The 15,034-nt window shown below is 41.8% G+C and overlaps 1 protein-coding gene across 1 annotated transcript; it reads right to left on the bottom strand.

Moving 5' to 3' along the window:
• Window positions 1–10,605: 10,605 nt before the first annotated feature.
• On the bottom strand, window positions 10,606–12,879 carry LOC134286789 (uncharacterized protein K02A2.6-like). The gene is made up of 2 exons (XM_062848462.1): window positions 12,676–12,879; window positions 10,606–11,865 (listed from the first exon to the last, which is right to left on the bottom strand). The coding sequence occupies exons 1-2, from the start codon at window positions 12,877–12,879 to the stop codon at window positions 10,606–10,608; spliced, it is 1,464 nt and encodes a 487-aa protein (XP_062704446.1).
• Between the last annotated feature and the right edge of the window lie 2,155 nt (window positions 12,880–15,034).

Raw genomic sequence — 15,034 nt, 5'->3', positions numbered from 1 at the left:
GAAAGAACAAATCAGGTATATATCTATGTATTTTCAAATGTAGTCAGCTTTTCAAAGTAAATGCAAATAATGAAAGCCAGTATAAATTAGAGAAACTTCTATTGTCAAATAAGTAAATATGCAACAGTCATTACTCTGTTTTGAGGGAAATCAACGCTGAATTCGTGAAAAAATAATAATAGCTACTAGTAATAAGTTTGAAATTTTCAAACAATTTGTGATAGCTCCCATCCAAAACGTGTTCTGAAATTCATCTGAAACATCATGATTTTGATTGAAAATTCCATAAAAGAAACGCCCATGAATTAAAAACAAAGCTTTCTCATCAAGTAAAAAACGGTTCTTCTCATAATCTCTTATAAAAGTTTCTTCATAGTTTCTTAACATGTGATCTCCATAATTCCTAGGAATTATTTAGGAAATTCATATAGCAGTCTTATTTGTGTTTTTTTTTGGAATTTCGACGAAAAGTCCTCATAAACATAAAAAAAATCTGTAAAATGTAGTCGATCTCAAAACAGACATTTTTCAATAATCCTAGAAACAACAAAGGGGGCCATATAGCCGAGGCGGTAAACGCACGGGTATTCAGCATGACCATGCTGAGGGTGACGGGTTCGATTCCCGGTCGGTCCAGGATCTTTTCGTAAAGGAAATTTCCTTGACTTCCTTGGGCATAGAGTATCTTCGTGCCTGCCACACGATATACAGATGCAAAATGGTCATTGGCAGAGGAAGCTCTCAGTTAATAACTGTGGAAGTGCTCATAGAACACTAAGCTGAGAAGCAGGCTTTGTCCCAGTGAGGACGTTACACCAAGAAGAGGAGAGGAGAGGAGAGAGGAGAAACAACAAAATTTAAAATGTTAGGGATTTTTAATGATTCAGTTGACATTCTGGACTAGTATTTCAATACTTTTGATTTTTTTCAATTATGCAAAAAATCGCCCCCTTTTTTAGTATTTTCGCCCCCCAATTTTGGTTTTTCACATTTTCACCCCCTTTGGGCTGATTTTCGCCCCCTGGGGGGCGATTTCGCCCACTTTGGGAATCACCGATTTAGGTAATGAGTCGGGACAGCCTAAATAGAATTTTTACCTAAATGGATTCATTACCTAAATGGATTCAGTTTATTACCTAAATGGATTACAAGGTTGTAAAGAAGTTCAACAAGGGAGAGTTACTAGGAGATTTGAAGGAGATCATGCGGAGTTTCAGATGGCTTTCAATGAGTTTCAGGAGGGTAGGGGCTTCAGGGGCGTTTTCGGGGGTTTTGGAGGGTCTTAGATCAGAATCGTCATTCAAATGACTAGCTGCGCACGAAACACGAAAAACCTTGCGGTAAACCCTGCAAAATTCCGCCAGACTGAAAAGTTATTGAATGTCGGGTCAAAATCGGGTAAATTTTTATCGTATGTTGGGCATTTGTTGGACCAACATCGAACAACTGTTGAGTCGATATTGGGTTTGGTGGCCAAAATAAAAACAGGTGAATGATACGTTGATGTCGGGTTTGACGTCATCAATGCTGGAGCTGATATCAATGGAATGATGGAAGGATGGTTTATTATCTCAATTTCAGCTAGTAATGACGCTGGATACTGGAACTTTTCAACACTGCATGGGGGGGGGGGGGGGGGGGTGTTTAGGGGGCAACATTGCACCCCTTCCCCCCATACCCACCCCCTAACACCACTCACTACTTCTTTCCCATAAACCAGCCTTATACCTAATCTTAAGTACTCCAACTGATTTGAACACAACCAAATTCCATTTAGGTAACGTTACCTAAATGGAGGGACCTAAATAGATTTTACCTAAATGGATCCTACCTAAATGGAGGTTTGAGTGTAATGGAACTCCAAAAGCTCTAGTGAAACTCTTGGAAGAATTCATAGTGAAAATCCTCGAGAAATTCCCTGTGAAACGCATAAACGATAAATTCCCAGTAAATCTTTAGAAATTTTAGAAAAATTTTAGAGAAATTTGCTATGAAACTCCTTGAAGAATTTCTGGGGAAAACTCCTGGAGGGATTCTCGAAGCATCTCCCAGAGAATATTATTTTAAAGTTGATTTTTGGACAAATCTTAAGTACCGTAATCCGGGGTCAAATTGATCACTTTAAAACAACTTTTGCGGATAACATCGGTGCCTGTTCAAATATTGCCAAAAGAATTTCTGTAAAACCAGTACCCAGTGGATCTCCATGGAACCATGTGACAGAATTTTGTTCAACAAATTTAAACTTTAAGTTAAATAACTTCAAATATCAAAATATTGGAAATGCCACTTTGGGGCGAAATTGATCAGTATACAATTAAGCATCGGTTGGAAACGAAAATTTCCTTCACCGCTTAATTTTGCTCTTCTAAAACCGAATAACGCGTCTAAAATCTTACAACTAGTGAATTTAATACTTTAAATGCAAAATCAAATTTCGAAATTTCCCCTTAAACGCCTAAAGGTAGGCAATTTCATTTGAAATAAGTAATTTCTATTACAATAAATGACTATTTCTTCATAAAATAAACTTTTTATAACAATTTCATGTTCTGATTAGCTGCATAACATCCCAACCAAGGCTCCACAAAAATGTTAAAACAGAGAATTCACGGGAAGTCCTATTAGCAATTGATTGTTTAGCAGCAATGATTTCAGCTAAATGAGAAATGCATTGCAAATTGCTTGAAAAAATAAGGCAAAACTATCTTTTTCTAAAACATTAAAAGTCTACACTCATCTCTAGACATCTACGAATCAGATGACGTAAAATGTTTAACATCATTACGACGCTTAAGAGTTCCTCGTATGGAATTACAATGTAGTACCCGAGTGATCAATTTCACCCCGCTGATCAATTTGACCCCGGTTTACGGTACACAAATGGTGTTATCTCATAATTAAAGCATGATACATCTATTAAAAATGCCTTTTGGTAACATTTCAGTCGAAAAAGTGCTGAATTGCCACTACCGCAACAATAGGTACTACCGCATCGAAGGGAACAATTACCCTACACAGCGTGAGCATGGTGTTTCTTAGGGTGGTTGAAGACGCAACTGCTCGAGGATTATTTAACTTTCGTCAGCAGAGAGCTTTGTAATCTGCACAGCAAACTTATGACCTACTCAAAGCCAACTCCTGATTCATTCCAGCGTAAACACCCCTTCCGTTGTAGCCGCAGTCCTATTCAGTGTATAGGTACATTCAATTCAATCGTCGATCAATTGGCTCTTCACTAAGGGCAATCATAACATCGAAATGCAATTGCTTTAATCACTGCTGCCGGGGTAATCCGCAGTGTAATTAAAATTCAACCATTATTACTGTTTAAAATTATTATTCAGCTCCAATTGCAGCGCCATCCAGCCAGCTATCGTCACCCAGGTAGGAAATGATGAATTTTCATCCGGGATGATCTGCGGTTTGTTTGGTTACGATGGACGAGCTTTTCCGTTTTGCCTCCGCATTTTTATCTACTCCGCAGCGAGTAGGCTGAACCGGACGGGAGGACCACCGCGAGGAGCTGCATAATTTCAACTGAACCAATTTGAGCGGATTATGGTTTAAACATAAATCCTGAAACCGTCGCCGAGATGGCCTGACCGACCAGCAGCTTCGCTGTTGCAACTGCCATCGCCTGGCCGTTACTTGAAATAACCGCCATCACACACACATTCCTGGGCGAACATCAGGTGACATCGGCCGGGGTCTTTGGGGTTTCCGTCTGCCATATGCGATAACGATGCAGGCGTGTGGCCTTTGTCTCTGCCCCGTTGTTGCTGCGGCCTCCTGGGAGTCATCCCAGCAAGGTACACCGCAAATTCAGACCACTTCCACGTAGTAAATGCGAAAATATTATTTTTACGGATTATGATTTTTATTCCGCAGCCAGGTCCGCCACCGTCGCCGCGCCACCCCATGCAAGCGGATTACAGCTGTAAATCATCTCGGATTTTGGGGGCTAACGATGGGGCGTTTGGTGTGCTTTAGCTGCAAGCACGCGGTAAGCTAACCTGGGCTCAGTTTTTCAATTTTCGACCTGTTTGTCCGGCTTACGGTTCCATTCGATTTGCATTGACGTAGCAGCTAGGGGGACGATGGGTGGCCTGTGCGTGGGTGAGTCCAATTTTGACTGAAATTACTTACTTATTCGGTAGGCTACAAGTTGCTTCGTTGAATCTCCGCCGAATAAAGCATCCTTTTCCATTTGATTCTTTGGTCCTGGGCTAATCTTTCACAGCCCTCCTGGACGTTCAATGCTCTTTAAATCCTTTTCAACTGCAACTCTTTGCAGAAGTATTTTGCAATGGCTAAGATGTAGCAACATTCCGTTACCGTTGCTTTGAATAAATATTGCTCCTCGCCATAGTAGAGGGTAACGCCTTGCACAAGTTTCTTCAGATTAGCAACTAAGCGTTTTAAAATTTTATTGTATCCATGTTTTTTTGCTAGACTGGACAATGCAAATATCTGTGGAAAAATGGTTTTGGGAGAGCTATTCCATTTTTTCGGAAAGTTATGAACTCTGGAGCATCCCAAGTAGCACTTGTAACTTACGAAATATTTTAGAAAAATAATGAAGATTGCAAAGCCGTTTCACTTCAGACTAATTTTAACTTCTATATTTGCAATAATATTGTGGTTGCTCAGACATCACAATGCAATCTTAATTTTGCAAAAGCTACATTTAATGTTACATTGCGGCCTTTGTGAAATATGCTCTTGAACTGTCAAACTCAGAAAGTTACATTCGTGATATCATCGTGTTACATCGAAACCAAAAACCAAAACAAATGATCAATTCTCTTGCTGCAAAGTCAATGTTCGGTTACCACCCTATGACGTTTCCAAATAACAATATGTAGTGTAACTTTTTCGTTGTTTTATAGAAAACACATATGAGACGCATTAGCTGTTAGTACACAGGGTCAAATATTTGTCCAAAAAGAAGCCAATGCTCAAACATCTTGTTTGACTCGATCGAATTTTCATTAAGTGTCAAACTGACGTTGTTTCTTGAGTTCTTTCACAGGTAAAAAATTCTTGTGATGTCACATCGTTTTCGCTGCACATCAGTCGCGTCGTAAAAGTGATGTACAAATTACATCCTTTCCACGCAGCAAATCAGCTGCCACAGTTTGTGGCAGCTGGGTCTAGCAATCAATAGAACCAGATCGATGGGTGAATCATATATAAGTAAAATATTGGCATGGATTCGTACAAAGATCCGTTGATTGTGAGGCATATTCCTTACCTCTCGGCTATTTCACCGAATTAGAAGGTAGATGATATATATGATACTGCTTCTAAGTAGCTGCTGAAACGAGTTTGTTGACATTTTTCGGTTCCAACCAGGGTATACATGTTGAGTGTGATAAATGTTGAAAAATGATGTATCCCATTGAATTTACGTTCGAAATTCGTTACATCGTTATAAATTACGCGCCTGAATATTACAAAATTATTTGCTGTGTTCCTTGTCAAATATTTGACCCTGTGTACTACTGGCCATTGAAACGTAAGATTAATAGGAAGCAATCAGTGAAGTACTAGATTGAAAGTAGTGAGCTGAGTTTTTGTATGGTGAGATGATCAATTCTCCATTTGTGCAATGAAATGGCGCAAACAGCGTGGGTTATATGATTTCTTGACTAATTTGATGCTGTTTGAGCAAAAGTTTGGGTAACTGCATTGTTGTATTATTTATTTCATGCAACTTCAACAACTCAGTTACCCAAACTTTTGCTCAAACAGCATCAAATTAGTCAAGAAATCATATAACCCGCGCTGTTTGCGCCATTTCATTGTAGAAATGGAGAATTGATCATCTCACCATACAAAAATTCAGCTTACTACTTTCAATCTAGTACTTCACTGATTGCTTCCTATTGGTCACAAATGTGTAACCTACCTGTTTCTAGCCATCTATATCAACACTGCAAGTTAAAATTATTTGGTAATAAAAAATGTTTGTATGCTAAAAGTTAAACGACAAATTCGATGTTGTGTTGAAGATGCATTTTAAAAATACCTGCTGAAAATCCTGTTGCTGGGAAGTATATATAAAACAACGCTAAATGTGGATATTGATTTCTTTAGACATCCAGACGGCAATGTAGGTTCTGCCCAATAATCAAAATAGCGATTAGATACAGATAAATTGCATTAAATAACTTTCAACTATGAGATTGTGACTTTGGAGTCTTAAATAAACAGAATATAATAGAACACTCAACAGATTCGACAAATAAATAGGTCTAACAGGACTTGTATCCTTTTTTCCCATCAAATTTCGTATAACTAATTAGTGAGATGCACAAATGTAGAGTAATGCGGGGCAAAAGTTCGCACCTAACAGACTTCACACAATAACTATTGAACGAAAAGAAAATAATATCGTTTTTTTCGTTAAACGGGTCCCTATCATGTTGCCTTCAAAACGTAGTACTAGATTTTTTCGCGTTCCTTTTGTAGTTTTAGTAATACAATTTTTTAAACAAATACTCCAATGCGAACTTTTGCTCCATAGTGGGGGCAAAAGTTCGAATTATGCGGGGCAAAAGTTCGCACCTTGTACAGGGTAGTTTATTGGTGTGATGTTCATTTATTTCATGTCAATTCATGTTCATCTTTTCACTCTAGCCATGAAATCTGTTTCTTTCTGTTCTTAGAATTACGACCCAACTGGAATACGACCTGGTGTTCAGCTTTTGTATAGAGTGTGTTTTATGAAGACTTCCACAACTATTAACTAAGCGCTGTTCTTTACAGCGTTACTGAAGTTGTCAAAATGCATTGTGGGCTAATCATAGCGATACGTGTTGCACCTAGTGTTGCACAAAATGCATAAAAAAAATCAAATGTGCAGCAAAACTGTTATTCAATCTTATCCCCGTCAGTATGGTGATGGATTATAACTGTGAATTAACAAACTAATCTATGTAAAGTAGATGAATATAAGACTTTCAGAAACATACGAAAAGACACGACGAGGATGACGAAGAAAATGTTTTAACATGTTATTTTTAGCCATTTTTCATTTATTGATTTTGTCTGCGCCAGTAGTGATCAATTGAAATAATGATTTGAAATCCACCCTAGCGCGTGGTCACTCAGTCTCTGTTGATCTCATGTACAGCAACAGCTGACCGCCGCACACTGTTGTGCGTGCGCACAGCCTACAATAGAATAGGTAACGATCGCTTCACGATCGGTTCGTACTCTGCCCATCTCTACGGGATAGAGGCAGCAGATTGTAAACAGTTCAGTAAGAAATATACCTCCGCCGCGATCGGAACTACGTTTGTTTTCCCTTAAGGCCGCACGGGACGACGTGTAGTTTTTCCTATCTTTCCTCTCTTTCTTACAATTTGCCTCGCGATTTTGAAGAAGCAAATATCAATTTCCACTGCACTGACGTGGCTGAAACTTTAGTCGATTGTGCACCACAAGTGAGCAAAAGAACGATCAAATTTCTAGTCAATAATATGAAGTAGAAGTTGAGATTTGCATCTTACTAGCAACAGAGCAATGGCGGGCGATTCAACCACCGTCCCGTCCGGCCTTAATAAAGTTGTTTTGATTCGACCCGCGAAATAGTGCGTTTTAGTGACCGATATCACCGCGTACGTGAATATCCGAGACGCTTCTATGTGCGTGAACATAAATGGTCCTTCGAACCGGATCACGCGCGGTGTGGATCAATTTCGCGATAATTTGTGCTCCGTTTCGCGGGTGAAAAGTGCCAAATCTGGCGGACAATAAGTGCATTGTAGAGTATTTACGTGGTATTTATTTATTTATTTATTCTTACATCAACAGGCACAATGTTGCCCCAATGATGACTTAAAAACTATCTATAGTATATTGACACACATAATCGAATGAAACACTAATTACAATCATACTTCATGACAAACAACAAACTTATTCTGTGAAAAGCATAAATAACAATTTTAACAATGAACCATATAAGTTTGAAACGATGACATTAAATAACAATAATAGCAGCACAGATAGCAGTGTTACACTGAACAGCCAACATGACTAGAACTAAACGATGGCCTCCAAGAATTTTGTCGACAATTTTTAAATTCTCTACACTGCACTCCGCTAGGCCAGATAGTCAAATTAAGAGCATCATCTTTGTATTTATAGTCCAAATCTACTTTAAAAGACACATATTGCAGAGACAATGGATCTTTCCATCGAGAGACAAGTCTTTTCACAGGCATAGGTTCTGACATTTTAAGTTTCTGGCAAACTAATTCTACGATTTCATTATCCGTAACCTCGGGTGCAATGTTGGATATAAACAAACTAAATTTATTAGGACCTGGCGATGACTCGACGAATGTACTGGAGCTGGACTGTATTCTTGTCGATGAGAGAATATTACTTGCTGCTTCGTTCCCGACATGTGTGTTCGCAGAAGGTTTTACGGTGGAATCATTGTTCATCTGCGTTACTAACGTAGCTAAGGTGTCGTTGATTTTAGTTATATCCCGTTTTAGCTGGTTGATCTCATTAAGAGGATCTTCGTTAAGCTTTAAGCTTTTGGCGATGCTTCGTAGCTTGATGTTTTTAATTAGTCCCCGGCAGCAGGCACACATCCAGAATATATCCGATTGCATACATGCAACAGCCTTGTCGTAATGAAGCTCAACACAGTCAGCGTGGAATTTGTTATTATCATCACAAAAGCCTTTGCATCGAATGGATGTCGCGTTGATCGCAATCGGGTTTTTGCATTTCTCACATATGGATGGCATGTTCACACAGTGGTATGAGAAACACTTCTGTATAGCGGCAGTGCGAGTGATCGATAGGTATAGGTGATCCCCAAACGGACGTGTCTGGTGTAATTACAGTTGCTACACAGCGATCGGGTAGTGAAATTATTTTCGGTAAAAACCTCAAAAAAAGATTTTAATCGTCGCCGCACACTCCAGAAATCGATTTATGCAAACGTGACCAACCAAATAACACTCAGATCAATGAATTATAAGATGTTTTACGTCCAATAGCTCTTATTAATCGGAGGCAGAAAAAAGAATGCGTACGCTACATGAACAACAACTACTAGAGTGCGGATTAATTGAATGATCGCCATCGCACCGCGGCGCGGCGAAGAAATTGATGGTGGATTTGCTTCTGTGAGCTGTGACGATTGCGGTAATTGACATCATTAGTGTTGCTGCGACGGAACAACCACCGGTGGACAACAACTGGACGGCTGATCGAGCTGGACGACTTCGGACGGATTCGAGGAGCATACAGGGAAGTACAATTTGCATGTTGGGTCTGTGGCAATTTGCATGAGAAAGGCCACCGTGGGTTGCGTAGCCATTACACTGGCGATTGATAAGCAATAAAAATAGATTTGCATGCGAAATTGTGTTTTGGATTATTTAGTGGATCTGGTCCCTGTTGTGTTCGTAAGAAATCGGTCTTGGATTTGCTGAATCTGGTTGGCTTTGGATCGTTCGTTGGTCGGTTTCCCCTCCGCTGTGTCTGTCGATTTGGGTGGTTCGTCTCGCGGCGCGGAACGTTGAGTCGATTCGCAGTCAACAGTAGCAGCAAGTGCAGTATTACAGTGCGGCAGTGAATAGTGCGGCAGCGTATAGTGCGGTGTTAGTGCACAGTGCAAACGAACTCCTCAGTGTTGTGAACATTCTTTGATTAGTGACTTCAGTGATTAATTAGTGAATCATGGCGGACGATTTGCGTGGTTTGCTGAAGCGAGAGAAGCGCATACGGGACAGTTTAGACTCCGTGGCTTCGTTTGTGCGTGACTTCAAAGAAGAAGACAAAGATGAGGTGGAAGTTCGTTTGCAGCTGTTAGAAAGTGCATTCCATGACTTTCACGAAGTGCGTGAGAAGATTGACGTGATTCTGGATGAAGCCGATGAAGATGAAGTAATCGATACAGAGGAGTCGGAACAGGAGCGTCAAGTGAGACTTCAACTTACGGCGAAGAAGCGGGAAGCTGAAAGCGCAGTTGTTTCGAGGAGCGTGGAGAACTGCTACTGCAAGGCGAAGGCTGCGTTGCTGAAGTGGCAGAATCAGATTGTGAAGATGCAAACCGCCGTCAGGAAATCACCCATTTTGGTTGGCCGGGAGAACGAGCCCAATTGCGTCTTACCTGATAGACTAATGCTCACGTAATGCCGCGCTCGCTCGCTTGGACTGTGCTCGTTGGTGCAGAGTCGACATAGAGAGTTATGAAACATAGACTTGCGAACAGCATGTCGACTCAGCCCCACACATCCACCTTCTCCCCAAATAAATTTTCCAGACCTGGTAAAAAAACGCATTCTTTTGTCAGCATGGCGTAATACAGCATTGCCACAAATCTTAAATAAGAAAAAAGTATGCCATGACTCATGACTTGACATAAATCGAAATGCAAATCACTTTCAAATTGAACTCCGAAGCAAAAGGACGAGTTTTTTGTGCAATCAAGATATTCCTGCAGAATCCGGAAGAACATACATGAAATCATTGTGGAATCAAATTGTTACTTCAATTAATTTTATTGTGAGTAGATTAAAAGTAATTGTGCAGTTAAATCAGTTGTCGAAGAATTTGAACAAATTCCTACTAATTCTTCCCTTTCTTGCTCAGGTCGAGTGGATGCTCATCAACCAAACGGATGTAATCAGAGAGATAGGATGGTGTCCTTTTCTCTCTCGCTGGACGCTGATTTGGGTCACTGTTGGAGGCTATTCCTGGACTTTCAACCTGAACACCCGCTGTTTTCTGCTCCCGCCACACGCCGACCTTTTTTGTCTGGGACACATGACGTCTAAGCTGTTGACCTTCTGGATCACAAAGAATCAGACTCCCGTTGCGTTCCTCGGATACAACAAATCGCTTCATCCCGAATCTACTATCGCCCTTCGTCCTCAACTGGCGTTCCACGATCACTGAGTCACCCGGCTTCACTCGACAGGCCTTGGCACCACGACGAGAATCTTCCCGATCCTTGGACTGCAATTTTGCTTCACGATCACGGGTATCCAGCACGTCTGCGTCGTGTTGTGACTCCCCGTGACGTAGGAGTGGCAACCCACGCTTGATTTTACGCCCCGTAAGAACTTCCTCGGGCGGAACTTTGGTGATTGTGTGATCTGCGGCATTATACGCTTTCACTGCAGCTTGCAATTCGTCGATATAGTTGTTGCCTGTAGACACTGCAGTGCACATAGCTTTGTTGACAACTTTCATGAACCCCTCCACTAGCCCGTTTTGCTGTGGGTAAAATGTGGTCGAGAATATGACCTGAATGCCACGTTCGTTACAGTAACGTGAATATTCGTCTCCGTTGAATGGAGGTCCATTGTCCGATTTGATGGCTCTCGGAAAACCCTCCCTCTCAAAAATGGAATCCAGCACTGCTTTTGTGTATTCGAATTTTGTCGACTTAACAGGACGCGCAATTGCATATCTCGATCTCAGATCAATCACCACCAGAATCATGATGTTTCCGAATTTCAAGTACGGTCCGTTGAAGTCGAGCGCAATCGTCTCCCAAACAGCCTTGGGAGCGAAGGATCTCTGCATAGGAGTCGGTCTCTCTGGTCGTCCATTCACCGCACAAGCAGCACACGATTTTACCCACTTTTCTGCGTCGCTCGACATTTTTGGCCACCAAACGCGTCTCCTCAAGATGCTCTTAAATTTTGCTTCCAATGGATGACCCGAGTGTGCTACTTCGAGTGCTTTGTCACGCAAATTGTGAGGGATGACCGCACACCCGTTTTTGCGCAGTATCCCGTTTGAATACTGAAGTTCGTGTGCAACTGCCTTGAACTTCAGCAAATGCTTGAGCCACTTTCCTGATTCCAGCGAGGAAATTACCTATAAAGGTTTGTATTTATTAATGTGTTAAAAACGAGCATAAAAGCAAAATTTTACCTGGAGAAGTGTATCATCTTTCTTCGTTGACTCTTTTATTTCCTCTTCAGTGAGGAAATCATTGGACTGCGACTCCAAAAGACGAATCTCCCATGGGCTTACTTCTTCATTGAAGGCCTCGTCGTCTCCTTCATACAGACGAGATGAGGGGTCTGCAATATTCTCACATCCTCGAATATACTCAATGTCATAATCGTATGGGCTTAAACGTAAAGCCCAACCGTCCGCTCTCGTTAGAGCCCTTTTTGATTTCTCTCGCGACCTTCGTAGAATGAAAGCCATTCCTTGAGCATCTGTGCGTAGTATGAAGCGCCTTCCGAGCAAGAAATAGGAGAAGTGCTCCACGGCCCATACGGCGCTCAAAGCTTCTCGCTGGTTCTGGGCGTATTTCTTCTCCGTTGAGGTCAGCGACTTTGAAGCGAAGCTTATAATCCGATATATTCCGTCTTCATTTTGCTGGACCAATACTGCTCCTAGAGCGCATGGAGAGGCATCAGTGTAAAGGAAGGTCTGGTCGAATTCCGAGAAGAATCCAAGGGATACAGTAGAGTGTATTATACGATCTTTGATTGCCTCGAATGCATTTTTCTGATCTTCTCCCCAGTTCCAATTTTGCGAAGATGCAACGGCCCATAACGGGCGAGAGATATCCGCAAAATTTTTAATGTACGAACTCACAAAAGAGGCTAGTCCAAGAAAACTCCTCAGTTCAGACGCAGTTGTTGGTTGCCGAAATTTTTGTATATCTTTAACCTTCGTTTCCTCGATATGGAAACCGTTCTCATCGATTTCGTGACCCAAAAACGTGATGTGAGTACGATCGAACTGGCATTTATCGTTGTTCAATGAGAGATTATTCGCACGCAATATCTGCAAAACCTGTGAAACCGTTTTCCTCAGCTCCTCGATTGTGTCCGCGAATAACAACACGTCGTCTATGTACACTGTAACCTCCATTTAAGTCGATGCATGGCTGATCGAAAATAATTTTTACCATGCAGGCAATGACAAAACTATAGACTTTTATATTTTTTAACACTTCGCATGACAAAGGAGATTTGTCAAAAAATATAAAACTGTATAGTTTAGTCATTGCCTGTCCGTTAAAAATATTTTCGATCAGCCATGCATCGACTTAAATGGAGGTTTCAGTGTACACAATTTTATTCTTGATGTCCTTGAGGATGCGCGTCATTTCCCGCTGGAACACCTCCGGCGCACAATTGACCCCAAACATCAAACGAGTAAAACGGAACATGCCGTTTTCCGAAAGAAACGTTGTTAAATCCCGCGACTCCTCACTCAGCTCGAGGTGGTAGAACGCATTAGCGAGATCTAGTTTAGAGAAAAACTTTGCGCCATGTAGCTTTATTCTCATTTCATCCATGCATGGCATCCGAAAGTATTCTCGCTTGATAGCTTTGTTTGGGGCCCGCATATTCACAACCAGGCGAAAATCGTCTTTCCCTTTTGGGACTGCGGACATGCCACTTATCCATTTCGGTGCAGTGACAACCTTTTCTATGATCCCCTGTGCCTCCATATCTTCAAGCCTTCGACGAGCAGCTTCGCGGTACGCAGCAGGGATATTATAATAGGCGTTGCGTACAGGTGGTATTGATTCGTCCACGCTGAACTTAACCTTGACTCCGGGCGTTTTGGGGAACAATACCGGCTCGCAATTATTAATCGATTCTACTACTTTCAGAAGTCCCATGTCACTGGCCGTGCTTCTTCCTAGCAAGGATCGCCTGCCTTTCCTTACAACAATGAACTCGGCAGTAACCTTTGATTCGGACTGATTACCACTCTCCTCAATTGTTGCTGTGAATGCCCTCTCAACCTTCATCGGTTCGTTAGCGGCGTAGCCTTGCAGATTATGGCAGGAGAGCTTCTCCGAAGGAATAATTTTAACGACCCCCTCTTCAAGCTGCTTTTCCAAGATGTCCCAGTCAGCCCCTCCCAGGACGTTCACATCCGATCCTGAATCTATTAGGAATTTTATCGGGAGAGATAAACCGATTCGACAATCGATAAGCACGTCTTCGAGCGAAAGAGCATTGATTTGCTAAAAATATTTCGGATAAGAACAGTATGTCAATTAATGTATATCTTCGAGTTCATTTTATTCATTGTTTGTTTACAAAAAATATTGTAGGTCATCAATTAATTACCTGTTCCTTCGATTCCTCAACTTCGCCAGGAAGACTCTCGTTCTTGACCGCATTTACCCGTTGATCACGGCACGCAACCGCAAAATGTCCAAGGCCGCCACAAGAATTACAATTCTTCCTTTTTGCTGGACATTCCTCGTCGCTCCTGTGCGACGAACGAAAACACCTGACGCATCTGGATCGACGGCTCACGTGTGCTCTGTCTCTGTACGACGACGTTCTGTTTGGCTGGAATTTCTTCGCTTGGTTTCCGAACTTGGGTTGATTTTCAGCTCTGCGTTTGAAACGATCCTGGGAACCACGATACTGACTAGTACCTGCTGTTACCGCATTCGACTCAATCACAGAGGACGCCTTCTCCATCTTTTCCGATTGATAGGCTTGATATGCCTCTGCGCGAGTTGCTGACTGCACAATGAAGTTCGAATCATGGCCATATGTACGAGCAGCTTTCTTGAGCTCTTCATTCCGTAGACCCCTCAGAAGCTGGGTTCGAACAAACCGGTCCTGGTCATTCTGACTGTAGCCGCACAGCTGAACCTTCCTTGTCAATCTGGCATGAAAATTTACGGCAGACTCACCTTCCTCTTGACGCATAATGGAAAAGCTTTCGTGTTCTGCAGCTGGATCGGTCATTGACTTCAGATACAGATCGATGTTCTTCACAAATGTGTCGTAGCAGTTTTCGTCTCCTGAATCTGGTCGAAGCTTGGCAGCACGGACAATCCCTTTCAATTCCTCGCCCATGGATAGCTGCAGTAAATCGACACGACGTTTCGGATTGTGGATGTTTGACAGTGATGTGGCCATTTGGAAATCTTCGATAAAACAAGTCCATGCCTCCCACATCTTGGTTGCTGGGACATTCTTCGGAAACGGGGTGATACTATCCCAGCGAATAGTGCTTTCGGCAGCGATGTTCGATGGGACGTGTAGAG

The sequence above is a fragment of the Aedes albopictus genome, chromosome 2, assembly GCF_035046485.1.
Source record: "Aedes albopictus strain Foshan chromosome 2, AalbF5, whole genome shotgun sequence".
Classification (NCBI taxonomy): Eukaryota; Metazoa; Arthropoda; class Insecta; order Diptera; family Culicidae; genus Aedes; species Aedes albopictus.
The sequence above is the reverse complement of the archived record's forward strand: the minus strand, read 5'-3'. Positions and strand labels throughout refer to the sequence as shown.